Here is a 25,007-nt window from a genome sequence, read left to right as displayed (position 1 = left end):
TGTCTGCTCTCTGTGTCCATTCACTGTGCGTTCTTCTGTGACCACTTCTATCCTTATCAGCGGCACCGGAGATCTGTGTTTCTTTTTTTGTTGTGTCATCTTGTTGTGTATGTCTCCATGTGTGCAGCACCGTTCTTTGGACAGGTTGCACTTTCTTTTTGCGCTGAGTGGCTCTCCTTATGGGGTGTACTCCTTGCACGTGGGGCTCCCCTATGCGGGGGCCACCCCTGCGCGGCACGGCATTCCTTGTGCACGTCAGCACTGCACATGGGCCAGCTCCACATCAGTCAAGGAGGCCCGGGATTTGAACCACAGACCTCCCATGTGGTAGGTGGACGCCCTATCCATTGTGCCAAGTCTGCTTCCCGTAACTGTTTTTCTTGTCACTGTTGTTAAGTAATTTGATTATTATGTTCTGTAGCAGTTTGATATTGTTTATGAATTCCAAAAACAGATATTGGATTGTGTTTATAAACTGGTCTATTCCTCTGGGCATATTAGATTGTATTAACTTCAGAAGTTTCACTTTTACTTGATTAAATTATGATTAGGGCTTTGATTGGGCCATGTCAGAAGAACGTTGAGTCCCGTTCCCTTGGTGGGGGGGGACTCACAGAGAAAATGACATGGCAGAGGAGAGAGGTAGAGTTTTGGTATTGGAGCCCAGGGAAGTAAACACAGGAGAAGAATACAGAGGAATAGAGATGGCTCAATAGGCAGAGGCCTAGGGACGAGAGAGCCTGATAGTCTACAGCCGACCTTGTGGAGAGACCAGAGCAGCTGAGCCCAGAAAGGTACAAGCCCTGGGAGAGAGAAGAGACTTATACTAGCCTGCAGCTGATATTGGAAGAAGCTGGGACTATAGAGCCTTAGAGAACAGGAAGGCTGAACCCTCGCAGACGTCAGGAGCCATCTTGCTCCAACACATGGCAAAAGGCTGTGGTGAGGGAATTAACTTACATTTATAGCCTGGTAACTATAAGCTTCTACCCTAAATAAACATCCTTTATAAAAACCCAACAGATGGTACTTTGCATCAGCACCTCTTTGGTTGACTAATACATGTACCATGGTGTAGTCTACTACTTATTTCTTGATCTTGGGGTTCGTTAAATTTCTTGGAACTGAGAGCTTATAGTTTTCATCAAATTTGAAAATTTTTCAGCTGTTATTTCTTCAAATGTATTTTCTGTTCCCTCCTCATTTACTTCTACATGTCTTCTATTGTGACTTCAATTACAAAAGGCCACTTCAACTGCTTACATACACGCTTTTCATTTTTTCTAGTCTATGTTCTCTCTGTGCTTTATTACAGGGACATTCTTTTGCTATGACATTTTTTACAATGTTTACTCTATTAATTCTCATTTGTATATTTTTCACAGTAGATATATTATACATGTCTTGACGTTTGTTTTGGGTCTTTTTTATGTTTCCCATCCTCTCTCTCATTACCATGCTTATGCTTTCCTTTATCTTCTGGAATATGAAGTATATTTATAAAGCTGTTTTAATGCTGTTGTCTTTTGATTCTAGAATATGTGTTATTTCTGGGTTGGCTTCAACTGATTGATTTTTCTCCTTATTATGAATCATATTTTCCTGTTTCTATGGTAATCTTTGATTGGCTGCTGGGCATTTTGAATTTTATTTTCTTGAGTGGACATTTTTTATCTTCCTATACATGTTGTAACTGAGGGTTAAGAATTAACAAATAATCATGATTACTAAATCATTACAGAGATGCCATTTCACTTCAGAAAATTATAAAATAGCCAAAGGTTGATATCTGAAATTACTGAAACTGGCTAGACTGACTTTACCCTTTATATGTGGCAATTTCCGATTAAAAACCTGCCATTGTAATTATTATTCAAGCTGGACCTAACCCTTGACTATGGCCACTTGTACCTACTATTATAATGATCGTTCCAGATGGATCTTACCTTTATATATGAACATTTTTATTGAAAGGATGACCACTCCACCTTCCTGTTTGATATTCATATGAAAAACCTTGTATTAATAACTTAGTTTTCGGTTTACCCCTCTCCCATATGCCTTGATCTCTGATAATGACTGTAACTTTGTGACTCACCTCGGTTTGGTACCCACTCCCCTCCTGTTCAGCCCCTTAATGTTTCTTAATGAAAGAAACTGCAAACTCCATAACAATTACTCCTTAGCATCCTGATGCTATAAAATATTAGAATTTCTGCAAATCGAGGAGGCAGTTTTTGAGTCATCTAAGGCAACTGCCCACCTTTGTTCCTGCTAACGAACTGTTTCTCTCTTTGAAACCCTGCTGTCTCAGAAACCAGTCTTTATAGAGCGACGGGGAGAAGGAACTTGCAATTGCTCAGTATCAGTATCTTTAAACTTTATTCTGCAGCATAGTTAAGTTAGTTGAAAATAGTTTGATCCTTCAGGTCTTGCTTTTTAGCTTAATTAGGAAGGACCAGAGCAGCTGTTAGTCTGGAGCTAATTATATTCCACTACTGAGGCAAAATGCTTGTGAATCCCCATGGCTTAAACGAGATTTTTCCAATCCGGCTGGTGGTAACAGAACAGTCACAGACCCTAGGGGCACTTTGAGGAATGCTCCCTCTAATCCTTTCAGGTGGTTCTTTCCCAAGCTTCCTGAGTGTCTTCACAAAAGGCACCAATCAGTACTAAGCTTAAGAAATTTCCCATAATCTCTCTCTGTGCAGCTCTTTCCTGTCTGGTACTCTTACTTGAAGACTAGTTGTCTAGTATTCAGTTCTTTTCTGTTGGTACTCTGACTTGCAAACTCCTTGAATTTCCAGCAAAATCTTCTCAATTCAGAGAGACAGCCAGGCTTTACCTCAGTTCCCCTTCCTTGTGCTGCAGCCTGGAAATTCTCTGGGCAGTAAGCCTGGGCAACCACAGGCCTTACTTCATTTCTTTCCTGTTTCACAGTGATTTCCATCCTTCATTGCCTATGAAGAGATAGCCTTAGTGGACAAGGAATTCTTTATACAGAGGTTATCTGGAAAGTTGTAAAGCTTCCTTTTTAGAACACACCCCTTTGGGAAACAGAAGGTAGCATCAGGAAGAAAACAAGGGCCCAGTGTGTTTGGCTTTGATAAATGCTGACATTTTAGTAATGTATAATAAGTACATGGATTTAATTTTTTTTAGACCTATGAGACAGACATTCAGCTTATGTAATATTTATCACAATGTTGCATTATTTCCTTTTTTCTGCATTTACATTATCTGCAAATATAGCTTTAACCAAGTCATTGCTAGTTCGCTTTAGCAAAGTTAAGGGTAAACCATGACACACGACACAAGAAATCTATTTATTTATCAGCACCCCTAATTCTAATTTTAATTGTGCTGTACCTTTTATTATTCTATAATATGCATCATGACAGATCTTCTGAAATTCAAGATCTATCCACTGTCTATTGGGCTGCTATAATAGGTACTAAATAAGTATCTGTTGAATTAAATTCAAGTGAATAGTAACCATATCAAAAGAAAAAAGTCTATCTTGACATGACCTACAGTCATGTGGCAGCTTGTAGTATTACCACTTCCTCTTCTAAATGGGCAAAAATAATTCCTTTAATAATCTATACTAATCCCTAAGCAAAAGTTAAGCTTACGGGTTTGTAAAATCAATCTTTTTTGAAAAGTAAAGACTATTTTGATATCATCTGCATTTCTATGAACCTAACTCTTCTCAGGCTTCTATTCTTTCTTTCGTTGTTTTTTTTTAAAGAATTATTTATTTCGCCCCCACCTTATTGTTTTGCACTCATTGTCTGCTTTCTGTATCCATTTGCTGGTGTTCCTCTGTGTCTGCTTATCTTCTCTTTAGGTGGCATGGGGAACCAATCCTGGGACTTTCCAGAGAGGGAGAGAGGTGCTCAGTCTTCTGGATCACCTCAGCTCTCTGGCCCGCTGTGCATCTTATTGTCTTTCCTCTATGTCTTTTTCTGTTGTGTCATCTTGCTGCACCAGCTCTTTGCACGGGTTCGTACTCTGCATGGGCCAGCACTCCGTGCGGGCCAGCACTCCACTCTGGCTAGCTTGTTGGCATGAGCCAGCTTGCCTTCACCAGAAGGCCCCAGGAATGGAACCCTGGACCTCCTGTATTGTAGACAGGAGCCCAAATGCTTGAGAAATATCCACTTCCCTCTATTCTGTCTTATTCTCCTAAATCCGCCAAACTTTTAGCATTCTTCTTTGGTTCTGTAAATGCTTTCTATCTTTTTTATGTGTCTTTTGCAAATATAAACATTTATTAAAGAGCTCTCTGTGTGTTCTGTAATGTTTTTTAAGGCCCTTCCACATTTTCTTCCTAATTAAGGTTATTTGAGTATATTCAGGGTTGCATTTTTAAAGCATATTTAATCATCTCAAGCGTCTTTACTTCCAAAGTCTTATTCTTTGGAATCATAGTTATCATTTTTAAATGTTTTGAAATTTATGTTCTCCCCCTTCCCCCCATGGCTCTGTCTGTCTGCGTGACTTCTTTAGGAGGCACAAGAAAACAAACTTGGGACCCCCCCCCCATGTGGGAGGCGGGTGCCCAACCACTTGAGCCATATCCACTTCCTGCTTGTTGTCTCTGTTAGTTTGTCAGCTCATTGTGTCTGCTTGCCTTCTTCAGGCGGCATCCTAAAGAACCTGGGACCTCCTATGTGGAACGCAGGCACCCAATTGCTTGAGCAACATCCACTCCTGAAATTTATCTTCTTAAAGTCCACAGCACATAATTAGTATTGCCAGTCTGATTCTCCCTGACTATAAAATAAACTCTGAGATCAAATATCAATTTTCCACAAGGATTCTGAGACTGCTATATACGATACAACAAATTCTTCAGTGTTATCCAAAGGGCTAGACTATTACTTTCCCTAGTTATTTCCTTTACCCTTCAGAAAATTAAAGTGTCAATAAGGTAAATCTAAAACTTAAACCTCCCTCAGATGCTCTGATTTTAGTCAAATGAGATTTCCAGCACATATCTAGCAGTTGAAAGTTTCAATTACCACTATACTTGCTTTCATGTCAGTTTGTCAAATGGCAAGAATGTAGGATTTTAAGCGGTTACTGCCTTTGCAGATCCTCACACATGTTATATTTCTACAAATTGGCCCCTCAGTCCTCACACAGGTGATCTCATAAATTAATTCCAGCCTGAATTTTATGTTATTCTAGGCAGATAGCAGTTATCTTACTTAGACATAAAACCAATAAATATAATCAAACTATGTTGAAACCACAAAATGAGCATCATAATGGACTTCTGGGATGATTATTATAATACTTTCATTTTTATACATAAAAAAACCTGAGATGAAGGAAAGTTAAGTGACTTGGCCAAGGTCATATGAAAATATACTGAAGGCTTCAAATTTTCTATTTCATGGATTTTTTTTTTTCTTTCTCCAGGGGCCAGGGATTGAACTCAGGACCTCATATGTAGGAAGCTGGTGCTTAACCACCGAGGCATACTGGCTCCTCTGAGTTGCTTTCCTTGTTGTTTGTTTTTTCTTGGAGGCACCAGGAACCAAATCTGGGACCTCCCACCTGCCTTCCCATGTGGGAAGCAGACACTCAACTGCTTAAGCCACATCTGCTCCCCTATTTCATGGATTTTTAAAGTCTACAGACAAAAAATAAAGAAAAAAAGGAAAAAAAAAAAAAGAGAAAGAAAAAAAGGTCTACAGAGTAAACATGATATAAAAACAAAGACATCAGTATCCATTAATTTAGAATGAAAGGAAGTACATTCTTGTAAAAAGCAAAAGTTGTAACAGTTCAAATGAAATTCTATCTTATTTCCCTCAACTATAACAAGGAAATATTAGTAAAAATGGCACTATTACAGAAATTTAACTCAAATTTATATCATACCAACATTTACTCATAATTTAGTAAATTAAAATTAAATACACAAAATGTAAAAAAATAATTAAGTTCATAAGATATTTATTTTAGGCTAAGAGGTCCCTGACCTTAATCTATGAAAATTTCAGTGGAAAACATTATTTTACTGATCAGAAGACAGAGCAGTAGATGTCAAGAGCTGGGTTTGAGGGGAAGGTTTGGGGATGATGAGAATATGCTTTATCTTGATTGAGGTTGTGGTTCCATGTTATGTATGCATTGGTAAAAACTTTTAGAAATGTACACTAAAAATAGTAAATTTTTATTATATGTAAATTATACCTCAATAAACCTTTTTTTTAAAAAACAAAATTTTTACTAAATAAGAAGGAAATAATGAAAATACTGAAGAAAAAAATGAAAATACTGAATTAGAGTGGTCAGAATTGAGGTGTTTTCTGTATAATTCTCAAGTATGTATATCAGATATTTAGATTTTAATTTATATATTTTAAACAGAATCAAAAAAAGAGGTAACTCACCGTCTCATTTCCAAAAAGTATGTCAACATAAGGCATAACTTTCATCAATGGTTCCTTGTAGAACTGGCTAATAAATGGTGCAGACAGATTCAAAGTGAAAATTCTGTTGTTTTCAGAAGCATAGTGAGCCACTTTTAATATTGATTCTGGGGAAACTGTAAGAAAAAAGCCCTGGATAAAGAAAAAGGAGGGAAAATTAGAAATCCCATTTCCAGAATCACTCACAGTGAAACCAAATGAAATCTATACAAAATACAAAAGCCTACAAAAAAATACAGTTATAAAATGGAATGCAGTAAATAGGAACATATGACAAGAAGAAAAGTTCATCTTATGAATACTATATGCTTGATATATGCCACTACCTCAGAGTATAAAATATTATTTCTGTATGAGATTTATATACTCAAAACTAAAAGTTTTCTGTGAATCTACATTAAAAAAATATTTGAAAAGTTTCACTCAGGCCATAATTACATTTAAATTAGATAAATAGTAGTGAAAAGTTTTGATCCATCTATCTTGTTATAAAGAGTTTGAAATCTTACAAGCGACGAGGTATTTATTAAGAAACAGATTATTTTTAAAAATTATCTGTTTAATCATTGGCTGTTAGGGAAATGCAAATCCAAGCCCCAATGAGATATCATTTCACACCTATTAGAATGACTACTATTGAAAAAACAGAACACTACAAGTGTTATAGAGGATGTGGAGAGATAGGAACACTTATCACTGTTGGTGGGAATGTAGAATAGTACAGCCACTGCGGAGGACTGTTTGACCATTCCTAGGGAAGTTATATATAGATCTGCCATGTGACCCTGCAATACCTCTACTAGGTATATACCAGAAGTACTGAGAGCAGTTACATGTATGACATCTGCACACAGATGTTCACAGTGACATTATTCACAAATGCCAAAGGATGGAAACAATCCAGGTGTCCATCAACTGATGAATAAACAAACATACTGTGGTATACACACACAATGGACTTTTATTCAGCTTTAAGAAGAAATGAAGTTGTGAAGCATATGACAGTGTGGATGAACCTGGAGGACATTGTGTTGAGTGAAGCAAGCCAGGTGCAAAGGAGAGATATTGTACGATTTTGCTATTATGAATTACCTATAATGGAGTTAATAGTCACCAGAGAACAGAATGTGGTTAAAGAATGGAAAGCTGAGGTTTAATCTGTGTAGAATTGGTAAAAAGTTGTTTGGAAATGTTTGGAAATGAACAGAAATGGTTAATGCATATCATAGGATTTGTAATTAGTAGTGCTAATTCTGCCCCCGCCCCCCAATGGCTCCCTCGTCAGTTTGTTCATTGTTTTTGCTCATTTCTTATTGTTGTCTGCTTGTTGTTTTTGCTTGATGTCTGCTCATTGTTTGTCTTCTTTAGGAGGCATCGGGAACTGAACCCGGGACCTCCTATTTGGGAGGCAGGCACTCAACTATTTGAACCATATCTGCTCCCCAATGGTTTTTTTATTGTTTTTCCTCTTTTTTTGAGTAACAAAAATGCCGTAATATTGATCGAAGTGATGAATGCACAAATCTGTGATTATACCAAATGCCAATGATTGTATATTTTAGATAAATCATATAGTTTATGAAAAAAAATAATAGGGTAGGTTGAGGGAGATAGACCAAATGTAAGACATTGGCTAGTTAGCAGTAATGTTTTAATGATGTTCTTTCATAATTTGTTACAAAAGTTTCACAACAATGCAAGGTATTATTGGTGTGGTAATATATGGGAGTTCTGTATATTCTGCATGTTTGTTTTATAAGTTCACAACTTTTACTATACATGTACTGTTTATGTATGCTCTTGTACGAATGATACAATAAATATTTTTAAATTAAAAAAATAATTTGTTTACTAAGATTATAGTTTGTTACCTTATGAATTTTAGAAGAAGATTTGGAATTATAATTTATAAATTATGGGAAAGTAACTCAGTATTGCAATATGAAAATACATTAATTAAAAATTCCTGCCAGAAAACCTATATTTAAAATCATATTCATCTTTATCTTTAAACTTAGTAAAACTCTTTAAAAATTATATTTATGCTTTCCTAAATGGAAGAAAGTTATGGGCAAAGATGACATGGATTATGTAGGAAATTGATCTGGATGGAGCACAAGTGTGTGAAGGACCATACAGAGGGGGCAGTAATAGAAGATGAAGCTGGAAAGGTTAGTTGAGTTAAAAATAAAAAGGGCCTTCAAGAGGCAAGTTAGAGTTCCTTTGGTAGGCAATGTAGGGGTAGGGTGGGGATAGATGTCGGGTAATGAAGTTTTCCTTGAGGGAAAGGAACAGCTGTTTACAGGAAAATTTGAAGGAAAGTTAATTGGGATAGCAATAATTCATCAAGTTAATAAAACCCTGCATTTGACTGTGTAAAAGAAAACCATATTGGTAGTATTACATACAGGACTAGGTGTTTGTTTAAGATGTGGAAGGCAATGGAGAAGAGTCAAAAGACCGACAAAGGATTTCTAAATAAAAAGTTTTAAAAATCCAGAAACAATAAGATGACAGACACTTTGAATCTGGTTCTACCATTAATAGAAAAAAAAAAAAATCGAAAATAAGACCGGCTTAAATGTTAAAGAGAGGCTGTTCATGTATTCATACTAAAGTGAGGTGCTAAGGGATCTCCAAATATTTATCAGACAGTTGGACTAAGAGTAATGCCATGGAAGAAGCTGATAGTAAAACAGGGTTTGTAATTTCTGAGGAAGAGAACATAGAAAGAGAAGAGGACAAAGGGTGGAATAAAGAAGAAAAAATATTAGGAGACAGAAGAAAGAAAAAAGTCAAAGGAAAGAATAAGAGGAAGGCAAATGAAGAGAGCAAAAATTATAGACAAATCCAAGAAGGGAATTTCTAGAAGGTGCTAAAGGTACTATGCTATAGTGAAGTAGAAAAAGAAAGGTCAGAGCAAAAAAAAGCCATAGGGTTTGATGATTAGGAGAAAGCACTTTCAATATGAAGGTAAAAACAGTTGTTGCTCCAATACTGATTGAACTGATGAATGCACAACTCTGTGATTATACCAAATACCACTATTTGTACACTTGAGATTGATTGTATAGTTTATGAATATATTTCAATAACATTGATAAAAAATAGACAGTTGTTGAAGGATTGGTGAGAACTTAAGGGTAAGGATTATGAATTATTTTGAGAGCTTTATCAATGAATGATAATAAAATAATTTGATATTTACTGAGCATTTCCTCTGTGCCAGGTACTGTTCTAAAAGGTATATGTACACTAACTCATTTATTATCATATTTTCTTTACATCAAACCTATGAGGTGGATACTATTATTATTGCAATTTTATAAAGAAAGCAAGATAAAGAAGAAATACCCCCAGGTCATACAGCTTATTGGATTCAAGTGACTCAAGAGACCATGCCCTTAGAGTAGATAATACAGAAGGAAAGGGAAGGTTTTTTTTGTTGATGTTATTGTTTTTGTTCTTATCTGGGGGTGAGAGGGACAATTGTTTTTAAGAATAGGTAAGGTTTGGGTAGTTTTGCTTTTCAAAGAAAAGGATATAATGGAAAAAGAGAAGAACGAAGCAGCATAGGAAGGAGGATAACTAGAGCAAAGTAGTGGGCTCAAAGGAAACCAAGAGGGAAGAAATGCTGTTTATAGAGGAAATAACCTTGAAAATTAAAAAGAAACTTACAAAAGTTACAAAACTGTGGTTGAAATATTTACTTATGACTCAGGGACTAAACACTTCCATCATGCAAACTTTTGTAAGTTTAAAAAGAATGAAAAGATTTTTTATTACTTTCATATTTCAGTATTGAGTAAAAGAATTAATTTTGTTGTAGGAGTCACGTGTACTGGGATCCATCTTTGAAGACTTTTCTGCCCTGTAAATTCTGAGATATTAAGAGAGACTTTTAAATAATACTTTTGCAATATAACAATATTAATATTTTCTTGTCCCGTAAAAATTCATAGCTACTAATTTGATCATAGAAAACATTATTGTTTAAATATTTCCATCTTGTTTTTTTCCCCCCACAAAATGCCATGTCACTTACAAACTATGAGCATCCAAGCTGCTCCTTTGCTATTTCTGTCATTTGTAGAATTAAAACGAACAGTTTATGCAGCATCTTGTCTCCATAGTAATATGCATGTTCTTCCTTTTAGTCTTCCATTTAATGAGAAGAGTTTAAAGCTTTTCCCTATTTCTCCTCAAAATGTTGTTACAGGTTGAAATAAAAACATCCCAGAGCTAGCATTCTGCCAGCTGTTTTAACCACAGACATCTACAGAATGGTCTACATAAATAGTAACCTGGTCAAATAATTAGGCTTCTCACCAATTTTAGACTGAAAATTCGATCTGTTCTAAAAATACATCTGATTGTAATTTAAGGTGCAGAACAGTATGTCCCTGGAGTCAAAATCTGGCCTCATTCCAACGTGTGTATGTTGTATGTGAGGTTTACTTTAAAACGCAAAGCAAGAATATTGTGATGTGGACAGTATAACGTCCATTTTGTTAATTTTTAAAGAATATACAAAAACATACTAGCTATTTAATAAGGCAAATTCACAATTTAAATTAATTCCAGTTTTGAATGGTCTCTTGCTTTTTTAAAAATAAATATTTAGTGTTCAAATAATTTTTGACTTGTGCTCTGTGAGACTATAAAGACTAAAATTGATGCCAACCATAATTTTTCTTCCTTGATTTATATCCTTGCTTGGCCACATGTTCCAGATTATAGAATCACCAAAAATAAAAGCAGTGGTGTTAGAGAAAAAAAATTTTCAAGTATTGAGTTTGCAATACAAGCAGGCTAATAATTTATACTGCTTAAGTTTAGGAAAATAGTCTACATAACCAAGAAGATTCTGTTCTTTTCTAATTAGGGATTTCAGTCTATACCAGAGTTAACCCTGTTGAGTCTTTGTTCCTATAAGCAACCAAAAATAAAGTAGATTCTAACACTTAGAAGTTGGATAATACTAATGAACAATGAAAGTGAAATGGGATGTTTTAGTTCATAAAAATGGAACACAGAAACAAAACAAAAAGGCCGAGGTCAGTGGGATGGGCAAAAACTAAGGCAGCGCCAGACTTAACGCTTGGAAATCTCAAATACTTAGGACTGTCATTCAATACTCTCTCTTAAAGATTTCTCAGGGTAAGTTAAACATGTGGGAATGTTAGAAACTAAGCTGTTATTAAGGAAAGGAATTGAGCTTTTTACTTTTTTCATGTGTTTACTTTAGTTCAGGGTGATCATTTGGGTTCTTTTTTCTATCTTAGAGTACAAACTCTTATTATTTCCATTAGCAGTTATCTGTGGAACAGATATGTATGTGTGTACATACAAACCTATGTAAGGTTTAGGGATTTATAACTCTCAAAAGTATAATTCTATTGTAATACAAAAGGAAATAAAACTATCGAGAGGAACCATATATATAATTGTCAATTGTGGAAAAAGTGATATAGAAAAAAAAGTCCTATGTTTTTGTTTAGAATTATACTCTGATCTGAATGTAACAGTACAGAAATAGATCTTTTATTTTGAAACATTCAGACCAGTGGTTCTTCAACCTATTTGAGCCACCAAACTCCCACCTAATTACACATATGCATAAAACTGCATATGTACATGTGTGTGTTGGGTAGGGAGGTATCTGCAACCCCCTGAAGTTCATCTATAAACAATGAATTAACATCTGTATTTGACTGAAGGTTAAGAATTTTTAATTTAGTTTTTTTTTTCTCACAAACACATAACATACAAATTCCAGTTTGGTTAAAGAGTTAAGTTAAAACAAGAACAAAATGCAGAAAACCTGTCATAAAACAGAAGTAAATATCAAACTTCTGGAGTGGGAGTGACTTTCAAACCCAAGGAGAAAAAATTAAATATTTGCTACATAAAAATGTAATTTCAGTTAATTCTTTTCCATTCCTGAAAGGGGGTAAAAAGCAAAGGATCATAAAAATATATTATGGTAAATATAATTAAAAGAGTTAATAACTTTAATCTATAATGAACTTGAACAAATAGATGAAAACAAACACACTTTGGGGAACCAGTATATAAATGAGCCAAGAACATTAAAAAGCATTCTATTAAAAGAGAAATACACTAGTCAATAACTATATAGACAAATACTCCTTCTCAAGCAATTAAAGAAACCACATGGTAATAATGATGAGTAAAGTTTGGTAAAATTGATATATTAGCACTGCTGGTGGGAATGCAATGGACAGAAAATAATTTTAAAATATATATGAAGAACCATACAATATTCATATTCTTTGACTGAATAATTCTACTTCTGAGACTCTGTTTTAAGGAGATAATATGAAAATATGGGAAAACAATTTTATTTAAAACCTGAAAACTGTAAATATCTAGCAACTGAGGAATAAATGGTCAAATAAGAATTGCTGGCTACTTATTACTTAAATAGTTGCTAGTGTAACTGAGCCCTACATATTAAAAAACTGAAGCAGTGTAAAATATTTCTTTAACACAACGTTTTTGTTTTGGTAGGACTATACTTCAGATTGACCACTGAAAATTTAGGGGTTATTGAATTGAGATGTGCTATAAACTGTAAAATACAAATCAAATTTCAAAGACTTAATGTGAAAAAAAGAATGTTAAAATATCATTTTTATATGATTAACATGTTGAAGTGATACATATTTTAGCTATATTAGAGTAAATAAAATATATTACTAATATAAATTGTACCTTATTTTAAGCCTTTTTTATGTGGGTACTAGAAAATTTTAAATAACATTTGGGGCTCCTATTATATTTCTATTGGATAGCACTGCTACAAAGAATATTCTGAAGAAATTGTAAAAGCTGATTATGAAAAAAGTCATAAAGTGGGAAATGTTTATGGTACAAAATGTTAAATGAAATACAAGATATACAAATAGTGTGTACAGTGTGATTACCAACTAAATTAAATCAACAGAAATAAAAGACTAGAGGAAATATACAACAAAACTTAAATCTGGGTAGAAAAATTATGGATGACTTTAATAGTTCCTTTATTTTTTAAATTTTTGCTGAGGTAGGTAGATTACTTTAATGATAAAATTGTTTAAAACATAAAAGTATCTTATTCACTTGAAGTAAATTTCTAAACGAGACATTTATAAATAATGAGAAGTTTAACTCAATAGATTTTATTGAATAAACGATAAACAATAAGCAGATAAATAGTTGGGAGTAAGCCTACATTATGTCTTTGAATATACAGAAGACTCAAAAAGGAACAGGCTGAATGTAGGATTAGTGACATTAGGGAGTATAAAGCGCTATTGGTAGAAGCAAAAGGGAAAATAAGGAAGGATGTGTGATACCAGAAAAATATTTTGACAACTAGAGAGCGCCCCACCAAGGTGGCACTGATGAGGAAGGCTGAAAGTACCAGATGCTTGTGTCTTAAGACGTACCACTATCGTCTATTCTAAAGAACGTAATTAGCCTGTTTTCCACGCTACAACTAAGATGACATAGTAACACTAGTCAGAAAACAGGTTGAAAAAAAGAATAAATTAGAAACCAAGAATAACAAATAGAATAATCCTACAGCATTCTTTTCTTCCTCGTAATAAGTTCTCCATGTTTTGTGATTTTCCCAGAGACTGTAAAATATATTTCTTTGTAAAAGTAGGAGGATCCAATAAGAATGATGACAAAGCGTATTTCCTATCTTCTTGTAAGGAAAATTCTGACTTTGACAACAATTAAGATAATGCATAAATCATATACAATTACAATGTAATTACTAATGACAGCAACAGAATCTGTAAAAGAAGAAAACTAAGACAAATAAAGTAATGAATGCTATAGAAGAAATGAAGTTGTAAAGTATACGATAACATGGATGAACCTAAAGGACATTATGTTGAGTGAAGCAAACCAGACACAAAAGGACAAATATATAGTAGTACACTACATGGAATTAATAACTTGAATATGGGTCACCAGAAAACAGAATGAGGTTAGAGAATAGAAAGCTGATGGTTAACTTGTGCAAAATTGGTAAAAAGGATGTGTGTTAATCTTGGAATCAATAGAAAAGGTGAAAGCACAACATAATCTGTGTAACTAGCCATACTATCACATGGGTATGAGAGTGGTTTAAAGGGAATGTCTAAGGAAATGTATATTACTAAAAGTAAAGCTAAAAAACGTTAACACGGGAGTGTATAGCATAGTAAAACCTCACATTTGGGAAGCGGACATTGCTCAACTGATAGAGCGTTGGTCTACCATATTGAGGGTTCACTCCCCAGGGCCTCCTGACCCATGTAGTAAGCTAGCCCACGCGCAGTGCTGCTGTTACGTGCAAGGAGTGCCAAGCCACGCAGGGATGTCCCCGTGTAGGGGTCCCCCATGTGCAATGAGTGTGCCCTGCAAGGAGAGCCGCCCCACGTGAAAAAAGTGCAGCCTGCCCAGAAGTGGCACCACACACATGGAGAGCTGACGCAGCAAGATGATGCAATAAAAAAAGAGACACAGTTTCCCAGTACTATAGGATAATGCAAGCAGACGCAGAACAACACACAGCAAATGGACATAGGAGACAACGGGAGGGAAGGGGAGAGGAATAAATAAAAAATAAATCTTAAAAAAAAAAAACCTCACATGAAATATAAATATCTGAAATATTGCATATATAAGACCATTTTTCTTTGAAATTGTACGAATGTATTTTTATATTACAAGATGTTACTATCAGACAAAAAAAAACCCTATTATGCTAAGTGAAAGAAACCAGACACAAAATACTACATATTATATGATTCCATTTACATAAAATGTAAATATAAAAAAAATTTATAAAGATAAAATTAGTTTAGTGGTTATGCAGGGCTAGGGAAGGATAGAGGGATTGAGAGGTGACCGTTAAGGGGTGTGAAGTTTTTCTTTTGGAAATCATGAAATTCTAAAATTTTTTGTGGTGATGAATACACATTGTTATTATGTTGAAGGAATCCCCTTCCCCTTCCTTCTTTCCGTTGTGCAATGCTGAAACAAGCTGCTTTCTGATAATGCTGCCCTTGGGTGTGTGTGTGCTGTGGGCTGCAGGGTGGGCACCTGTAAGAGCTTGATTGTGAGAGTCAGCAGGCTAATCTGGGCCAGCAGCCATTGCCTCAGCCTGTGTCCCTTTATCTTAGCTGACAGCAAAATTTGCTTCTGTACTCCCACTTGCTTCCTGCCCTCTATATAAGCCTCTGAAAACCACAGCTTGGGGTCCAGAATTTGGAGACCAAACTCTCCTCTGGGTCCATGCACGCAATAAACCTGAGTTCCTCCATCTCTCCGAGTGTCACTTGGGTTTTTCTGACGGACCTAGACTTGTTTGGCAATAATTATACTAAAAGCTATTGCTTATAAATTTTGGGAAAACTGTATGGTATGTGACTATATCTCAATAAAACTCCTTAAAAAAAAAATGTGTAAGAATAGCCAGAAATAGCTGCTATGTACAGCAGGGGAAGCATAGAGAGATGGAGAGATGATGAATTTTCTTGTTTTTTGTTTATTACTGTTATTGAAATAATGAAAATGCTCTAATAATGATTGAAGTGATGAATGATCAGACATGTTGGGTGAACTGTATGCTTTATTAATATGTATCAATAAAAGTGATTTGTTTAAAAAAAAAGTTGATCTCACCACTGACTGAATATAATGCACCGACGGAAAAGAAAAGAATAATTCACCTAGATATTCCTGCCTATGTGGCTCCTTTTGGAAACACAAATGAGATCACCTATTCCAAATATATTTAATATTTTTAAGGATTAAAATACCTGCACTCTTAACAATAGCATGAATGTAGATGTCAGCTTTTATTCCATCCCATAAAACCCCCTCAAAAAAATATATGAGGGATACGATGTGGCTCAAGCGAAAAGGCTTCTGCCTAGCATATGGGAGGACCCAGGTTGGATTCCTGAAGCCTCCTGGTAAAAAAGAAGAGAAAGCGTGGCTGCGTGGCTAGCCAGTGCCCATGTGGTGAGCCAATGCCTGCACAAGTGAGTCATGTAGCAGATGCTGACGCAACAAAGAGAGAGACAAAGGGGAGAGTCAAGGTTAAGCGCAGCAGAAACCAGGAACTGAGGTGGTGCAGCTAACAGGGAAACTCCACATCAGAGGTCCCCAGGTGAATCCTAGAGGAGAAAAATGAGAAGAGAACACCAAAAGAGAATAGATAAAGAAGATCACACGGCGAATGGATACAGACAGCAAAAACAGCAGGGCAGGGGGGAGTTGGGAGGGGAGGGGTAGGAGAGAAAATAAATAAATAAATCTTTGAATAAATATATATATATATGATAGGAGGTAGCACAGTGGAGTAGAAAGAAGACGGGTATTAGGGGGACAAGCAGAAGGATATTTATCACTGCTTTGCTGTAGGTAAAAGGGAGTATGAGGCACTCCAGAAGTCCATTTCTAGGGGAAAAGATAAGGGACTTGTGGTGAATATACACTATTAATAGAGTTTAAAAGAACTAGAAATACATACATCAAATTGGAATTGTGTCCATGTTCACACACACTTAACCCAACATATTATTTTAACCATTTACCAATCTGCCAACTTATTAACTATGTTACTTTGAGCTAATTCCTAGGCATCATTGCTGAGATCAGCTTAGTGATAGGCTGGCTCAAAGGGAAGGCAACGCAAACTTTATGCAATAAAGGACAGAGAGAAAGACACAAGAGAGGAGATAAAGGTGGGGCCAGGGGACTCACAGCTTCTGAAAACTGAGAGCCTCGCCCTGGTTTCCACATCATATTTATTAGGAACTCCAAAGCAGCTGTTCCTCATTAACACAGCAACATTTACAATCATTGGGGACAAGTGCAACAAATAGGGAACAGGTAAGCCAGCTGCCCACATTTCCCCGTTTTTGTTTTTGTAAAGCAACAAAGGCAGATTTGGTGGTTTCTTGCTGCTTCATATCCCGAAGGGCTCCTTGTGTGTTTCTGAGGGCTAAGTTCAAAAGAAACAAAGACAAACAAGCAACATTTCTCCCAGAATATCTCCTCCCCAACTTTTCCCCTAAGTCATAGGGTTTAGTGACTGTAGTTCATCTGCAATTCCAGCCATTATTTAAGTAACAATTTCAGATCAGCATTCTGAATACCCATTACATCAGCTTGCAACTGGACTATTATTATAAACATGTGGGGTTACACAAAAGTTAGATACATTCCAATCACATGTTAATCTCAGTTGGGTATTTACATTTTGTAATTTTTCTTCCAAGTTTAGAACAGCGTTTTATACATAATCCATAACTACAGGAGATTATACAAACTTCCAACTAGCGATGGCTTATTTCTCATGGGCTTAAGATTTCCTACCAGCAAGGCTATATATAGGCCAGTCCTCAATCAAAAATGACCTCATTTCCCCCGATTTGTATAGTTTGAGGCATAGACAATGACAAATTATTGTTATTTTCCCATTTTGGGCTGTGGGACAGCTGGAAGTTTATTACATAATTTCAATGGCTTCCTTGGTCCTGCTCTTAGCATCTTCACTGGACCTGGGGCCACAACTCAGTGCTGAATTTAAACTTAGGTAATAATATAAATGTTTATTTCATTTTTGGCCATTTAAATAGAGCTCTTTCAGAACCTTTTATTTATCAAATTGTATCACCATCCAGAGGTATCAAAATATACAGTGACAATTCTTTCCTTCCTTCTCCTTCCTTTCTTCCTTCTCTTTCTTTTCTTTTTTTCCTTCCTTTCTCTCCCTTTCTTTTTCCTTTTTTCCTACCTTTTTTCTTTTTCTTTCCTTTCTTCTATTTTTCCTTTTCTCTCTTTTTCCTACCTTTCTCTCTTTCTTTTCCCTTCCTTTCTTTTTCCTTCCATTCTTTTTCTTTCTTTTTCCTTCATTTTTCCTTTTTTTTTTTACTTCCTCTCTCTCTTTTTTGATTACACACACTGAAACAATTACAACACACACTGACATTGAAAAAACAAACACAAAAGTGGTTCCAAATCTATTAATCTAGAATTTCTTCATTGCTTCTTTCTATAATTCAACATTTCTTTTCCAGTTCTCCTCCTCTCAATTTCTTTCTGTCAAGCATACTTGCTTTATGATGCCATGCTTGAACAAATTCTGTAGTTTAGATACTTTGATGTAAAGCCATTCTAGTCTTCGGAATGAGACCCAGCCTTGCAGTTTCCAGCATCTATCTCTCCATCTGCATGACCAGAGGTTCTGGGTTCCACAGGAACTTTTACCATCTCTTGGTGTTCAAGGTATGGCGTTATCCGATGAGCTGGTACCCATACAGGACATTCTCTGTCTCCTGGGGAAATACAAGCAAACCCTCGAGGACTTCGAAGGCTTTCCAAACCATTCGGGGTTCTGTGTTACAACCACTTTAATTTCGCTTGAAGAGATCCTTCTTCCCTTCAAGTCCCTGTTAAGGTGCCAGTTGATGAGTTTCCCTTTGCGTCCCATGTTGGGCACCAGTTGCTGAGCTTCCCTTTGGGCCCCACATTGGGCACCAGTTGCTGAGCTTCACTTTGGGCCCCACGTTGGGCATCAGTAGCTGAGATCAGCTCAGAGATAGATTGGCTCAAAGGAAGGCAATGCAGAACTTTACGAAATAAAGGACAGAGAGAAAGACACAAGAGAGGAGATAAAGGTGGGACCAGGGAACTCACAGCTTCTGGAAACTGAGAGCCTCGACCCTAGTTTCTGCATCATTTTTATTAGGAACTCCAAAGCAGCTGTTCCTCATCAGTATGGCAACATTTACAATCACTGGGGACAAGTGCAACAAATAGGGAACAGGTAAGCCAGTTTCCCACAATACATCATTATCCTTATTTGAAAAAAGGTAACTGAGTTCTTTAAAATTAACTTTACTAAAATGTATTCATAAACCATAAGGGCCATCTAATGTGTACAATCAATGGTATGAGGTATAATCACAGAGTTGAATATTTATCACTTCAATCAATATTAGAGTACTTTCATTACTCCAAAAAATAAACAACAAAATAAATGGAAAAAAAATCCCTATCCCTTAGTAGTCACTTCTCAATCACTCTATCCTTCTGCCATACATAAACTGTTAATCTATTTCTGTCTCTATAATTTATTTGTATTGTAAAAAGGTAATTGTGAGAATTAAATGAGAACTTAACACAGGTGCTGGCATGTAGTATATATTCCATACATATTCACATTTTATTAACATTATTGATAATGATTACTGTACCAATATCAAGAACATTAAAACGTTCTCAATTTCCAGGAATAGTGAATTCTACAGCTGCTTTAATGCATAATAAAAGTATGCTTTTGAACTGTGTGATCTACAGTTAGGTATTTTCTTTGAATACAAACACATAAAACAAAATTCATCATTCCCTTTCCAAAAGTTCTCCCTTTTTTCTTGATTTAATCACCCTATATATCCCTAACAGATTAATTACTCACTCTTCTTTGCTAGTGAATTAAGTCTAAGTGGCTCACACCCCAGCATTCAAAACTCTCCACAATAGTACTCTGACTTACACAGTAAACCAGCTATAAGCGCCTATTACTCCACAACATATGCCCTTGCTTCAATAGAAAGAATGATTTGGTTCTCCCAAAACAAATCTTCTGAGTCATTCTGTATGTTCCTGCTATCTGATGTGTTATGTATGTACCTTCTGTCTGAAGTGTTGACTATCTTCCCTCCCTACCAGCTGACATTTTACCCCTTCTTTTGAAATCTGCCTTTCATCTCCCAAACTGTATCAAGCCACCACTGAGGACTCAGCAGCCCCACCCCCCCGGAGCCTTTTTGCTGTCTGAAGCCTCCACCCACTGCCCTTCTCCTGCCGCCTTCTTCCATGTGCCCTCTCCACCGAGGAAGAGGAAATCAAATTGTCTATCCACTGTCAAGAAACTCCACTTTTTCCACCCTTTGCTGATGCAATTAAGAGTGATGACTTGCTTCCTGCTGGGACCAAGGGCTATATCCATATAAGAATTCAACCAAGAAACGGCAGGAAGACACTCACCACTGCCAAAGGATTGCTGATGGTTACCATAAGAAGAAACTAGTGAAAGCGTTTAAGAAGTCTGCCTGTAATGGTACTGTCATGGAGCACCAAGAACATTATGGAGAAGTGATTCAGCTACAGGGTGACCAGTGCAAGAACATATGCCCGTTCCTAGTAGAGACTGGACTGACTAGGGAAGACCAGCTGAAGGTTCATGGGTTTTAAGTGCTTGTGGTTCACTGAAGGTTAAGTGAGGATTTCCTTGCAATGAGTAGAAAATTTCCCTTATGTACCCTGTCACAAGTTTAAAAACCTCCAGCTTGTATAATGTAACCATTTGAGGTCTGCTTTTAACTTGAGTCATGTAACTCCTTCAAGCAAAAACTGAAAAGAGAGGAAAAAAAAGCCTTTCAGCATTCTTACTATCAGATGTACACATTCCTCTTTGAATCTCCATATCATGTAATGTTATGAAATAAATACTCATGGCTATTTATGTTGCTTAATATTAGCAACCTGCGTATGCCTTACCTCCCTCACTTGATTGTACATGTAAGCGCAAGAGGACACCTCCTTATTTTTATGTTTTCTACAGCACAAAGCACAATATAGAGATAACTTTAAAATATCTGATGAATTAAGTTTTTACTGAGACTATACATCAATTTCTTTGTATCAGAAATGAAAAAAGAAAAAGAAAAGACTGCAGCCTTTTCACATGCTAAGGGAAGAGTGAGCATACTTATTTTCATCTGGACAATTCTCGAGTTCAGAGGATCCAAATTACCTCAGTTCACTACACACTTAAAATGCAAGTAAATTTTTCATGGTGCCCTAAGAAATATCTAACAATTCTGTTTTTTAACAGGTATGAACAACTCACTAAGTACTTAATAACCACATAATAAACATAAACTAAAATATTTACTCCATTGAAAAATGGGAAGCAGATTTGGCTCAATGGATAGAGCATCCTCCTACCACATGGGAGGTCCAGGGTTCAAACCCCGGGCCTCCTGACCCATGTGATGAGCTGGCCCATGCGCAGTGCTGATGTGCGCAAGGAGTGTTGTGCGACGCAGGGGTGTGCCCACGTAGGTGAGCCCCACGCACAAGGAGTGCCCCGTAAGGAGAGCTGCCCAGTGCAAAAATAGTGCAGACTGCCCAGGAGTGGCACTGCACACATGGAGAGCTGATGCAGCAAGATGACGCAAGAAAAAGCGACACAAATTCCTGGTGCCGCTGACAAGAATACAAGCAGACACAGAAGAACACACAGTGAATGGACACAGAGAGCAGACAACTGGGGGGGGGGGTAGGGAAGGGGAGAGAAATAAAAACAAACAAACAAAAATACTTACTAATGGGATAAGTGTGCTTATGGGGTACTGTACAACTTTTAAAACTTCGGATTCCAAATGGATACTGCCATCCTCATTTCCTGTTCTGCATTGTTTTGTTTTTTTTAACCAGGTATTTGCTTTTTAAAATATTTATATATATTTTTTTAATCACAGCTACCATTCATCATCCCACAGGAATAAGCACAAACAATGGAACTGTGAACTACCGTGAGGGAAAATATCCTGTAAAACCCCTGTGGGTTTGGCTGCAGCAACCCCAGGTATCTCAGTGCAAAGTTTGGGAACTGTGGCACTAGCTGTTAAGTCTTTTTATTTAAGAGAGCTAAAGCACTTCCTGGGCATGGTTCAGAGTGCTTAGAAAATGGAGGCAATTTACTCTGCATGAGGTAGTATAAGTAAATATGGATGTCAGGGTGGCATTTTGAAGAGCAGAGGAGATAGGATTTTATTGAGAGAAAGACCCTGACAAGATGATAACAGCTGGGTGCCCTGAAGGTAAAATATAGTGAATGAGAAATTGCCTATGACAGGGGTGATCTAACATTAGTTGTTACTAGATACCTAGTCATCAACTTTGACTTGCTTCCTACCCTATGTTGTGCTATAATCCCTCTGTTAACAAACCTTTGGTAAAAATTAGCTCATCGGTCCCCCAAACAAACAAATATGTGTATGTCTTGATAATAAATATTTTTCCATTCTTTCTGTTTAATGAATTTTGAATCTAAAATTTATTATCTCTTTTGCCCCACACCTCAATTATCTAATGTCTTCTCCTTTTTAATTCCATAGTAACTCTTGCAACTATGCCATTTTTCCCAAAATACTGCTTTCGTTGATAATCTTCATTACTTTGTAAAATTGCAACAGCATTCTGTTTTAGCAAATTTCCTTTGCTCAAAAACCATATATAGCTCATTTCCTAAACAATATAGCTCAAGTTCCTGATATAGCATTGAAAATCCTCTAAAACTGACATTAATTTATCTTTCCTATGTTGTCTCCCACTATTCACTTTTCATGAAGCTTTTACTCTGACGACGTGGAGTACATATTCTATGCCTTCCCATAGCTTTTCCTTTGCTAGTGATATTTATTCACTATCTAGAATCTGTTCTTTACCTTCTGCTTGGTAAACTAAAACAGGAGTCCTCAAACATTTCCTGTAAAAGGCCAATAGTAAATAACTTAGGTTTGTGGGCCATATGGTCTCTGTGGCAACTACTCAATTTTGCCATTGCACCTTGAAAGTTGTCACAGAGTATGCAAAAATGCATGAGCAAGGCTGTGTTCCCATAAAACTTTATTTATAAAAAATCGTAAGTAGGCTGGATTTGGCCCATGGGTTTATTTTGCTGACCCATAAACTGAAGGAAAAGGAAGAAATACATACTACTAAGTGGATATTTAAAAAAAAACAAAAAACATCCAGATGAAAAGAATGTTGCATAGAAATATTAACAGGAAATCCAAAGTAGGGTGCTGACAATAATAGTGCGCTATCTCTCACTATTGAAATTGAACATTACAGTAGGTTTAGAGAGAGAAAAGGAAACCGTACAATAATTACATTTCTTAATGCCCTCTCTTGAAACGAGGACATTTAACAATTTTCTGACGCTAGTGCCAAATCAACGTATGTTCCTTCATGTGAGTATAACATCCACTTTCCAGAGACTATGATAGTATTTCGCTTTAGTTGCTGCGGCTCTCCATCTTTTCCTCAACCTCACTCAACCTACTCCTGGATGCCTCTGAAAACAACTTTGTTGAAAGCAGATCTTCTAGCTTCTAAAAGTAGGGCAAAAGCAATCATTCATGAAATTATTGTGCTCTCTGAGTGTCCTTATCCATTGCAAGAAGCTAAAAATTGTCTAGTTATGGAATGTGCTAATAAAATTGACCGATTTTTAAAAACTCTTTTATTCCCCTACAATGAAATCAAGTTTTGAATTTTTATAATCAGATGGTAGAAGTTTGGGGTTGATAAACCAGCATATGTGGACTAGAATTAAAATATAAGGTGCCTTCTCTAATTGAGAAGGTATTGCAAATTACTCTGATAAACACCCTCTATATGTCTCCCTCTCTTTAAAATAAGTGGTACAAAGGAATATGTTTCTTTGTCTTTGTTTTCAGGTAAAATTTATACTTGGGATACTAGCAAGAGATAATCAATATTTAATAAGATGAAAAAGGAAAAAATAACCACTTGGCTAGGAATGCAGATACTCAAATTCTGATCTGGGTTTTGCGTCTGCTACTTTGTAATACTGAGCAATATAGTCAATCTTGAAGAGCTTCAGTTTCTTCATTTGCAAAAAATAGATATTAGAGATGGAGAGTGGGCTGGATGAACTTGAGAATCCCTTCCATCTCAAAAACTCTAAAAGTAAGTTATGTTTTCAATGCTATGTTTTACATGATATTTTTTGAATAACAAAAAAACATGTACATATCAAAAGTGCAGTATAAAAAAAGATTTAAAGGGATGTCTGAAGAGAGAACCCCCTTTTATCCAGAAACTGACAAATCTTAGTACAGTAGAAATGCAACTAATTTTAACTTCTGATTTGTGAAGTTAATTAATTGAGGTTTTGGTGAAAATTTTAAAAACCCCAGTTCTAAGAGGAATATATATGTATATACATACATACATAATGTACATATATTCATATATAACATACACATGGAAAATTTAATAAATACACAGGTCAGGCTTTGAAGAAAAGTAATACAGAACACAAATGAACTTTAAGTTCTTACAATGAGATGACTGTTCTTTGGGGCCATATTTTATCTTGAAGTAAACCTAAGTAGTTACTTAATGGAACATGAAACAGAGATTTCTCCCCAGATACTACCAGACACAGTTGTTTTAAATCTGAGTTCCAAAATGGCAAAAATGCAACTATTTTTCTGAGCAATTGTTTTGGCTTTCTAGAGTCTGCATTGTTTATTTTATGAAAGTATCATGTAATAACTAGAAAATGACTAATCTGAAAATTATTGCTTTATCATTTTAAGTGGCCTGTTTTTTTGTTTTGATAAAAAACAAATTTCAAACTGTTTTCTGTAACAGAGGAAAGAGTCAAATTGTCATTAAAAGTACTTACATAGATCCAGGCATTTTCTTCTCAGATGCTAC

At 36.0% G+C, this 25,007-nt stretch overlaps 1 protein-coding gene across 8 annotated transcripts in view; it reads right to left on the bottom strand.

Annotated features, from left to right (window-relative positions):
* Positions 1-25,007, bottom strand: part of ADK (adenosine kinase) — a 573,433-nt gene that overhangs the window by 198,778 nt on the left and 349,648 nt on the right. For all 8 annotated transcript variants that reach the window (XM_004455088.4, XM_012523930.3, XM_004455089.4 and 5 more), the window contains one exon: positions 6,411-6,581. In XM_004455088.4, coding sequence (XP_004455145.2) covers positions 6,411-6,581 — 171 coding nt within the window. The remainder of the gene's footprint in view (positions 1-6,410; positions 6,582-25,007) is intronic.

This window comes from Dasypus novemcinctus, chromosome 6 (genome assembly GCF_030445035.2).
Source record: "Dasypus novemcinctus isolate mDasNov1 chromosome 6, mDasNov1.1.hap2, whole genome shotgun sequence".
NCBI lineage: Eukaryota > Metazoa > Chordata > Mammalia > Cingulata > Dasypodidae > Dasypus > Dasypus novemcinctus.
The sequence above is the reverse complement of the archived record's forward strand: the minus strand, read 5'-3'. Positions and strand labels throughout refer to the sequence as shown.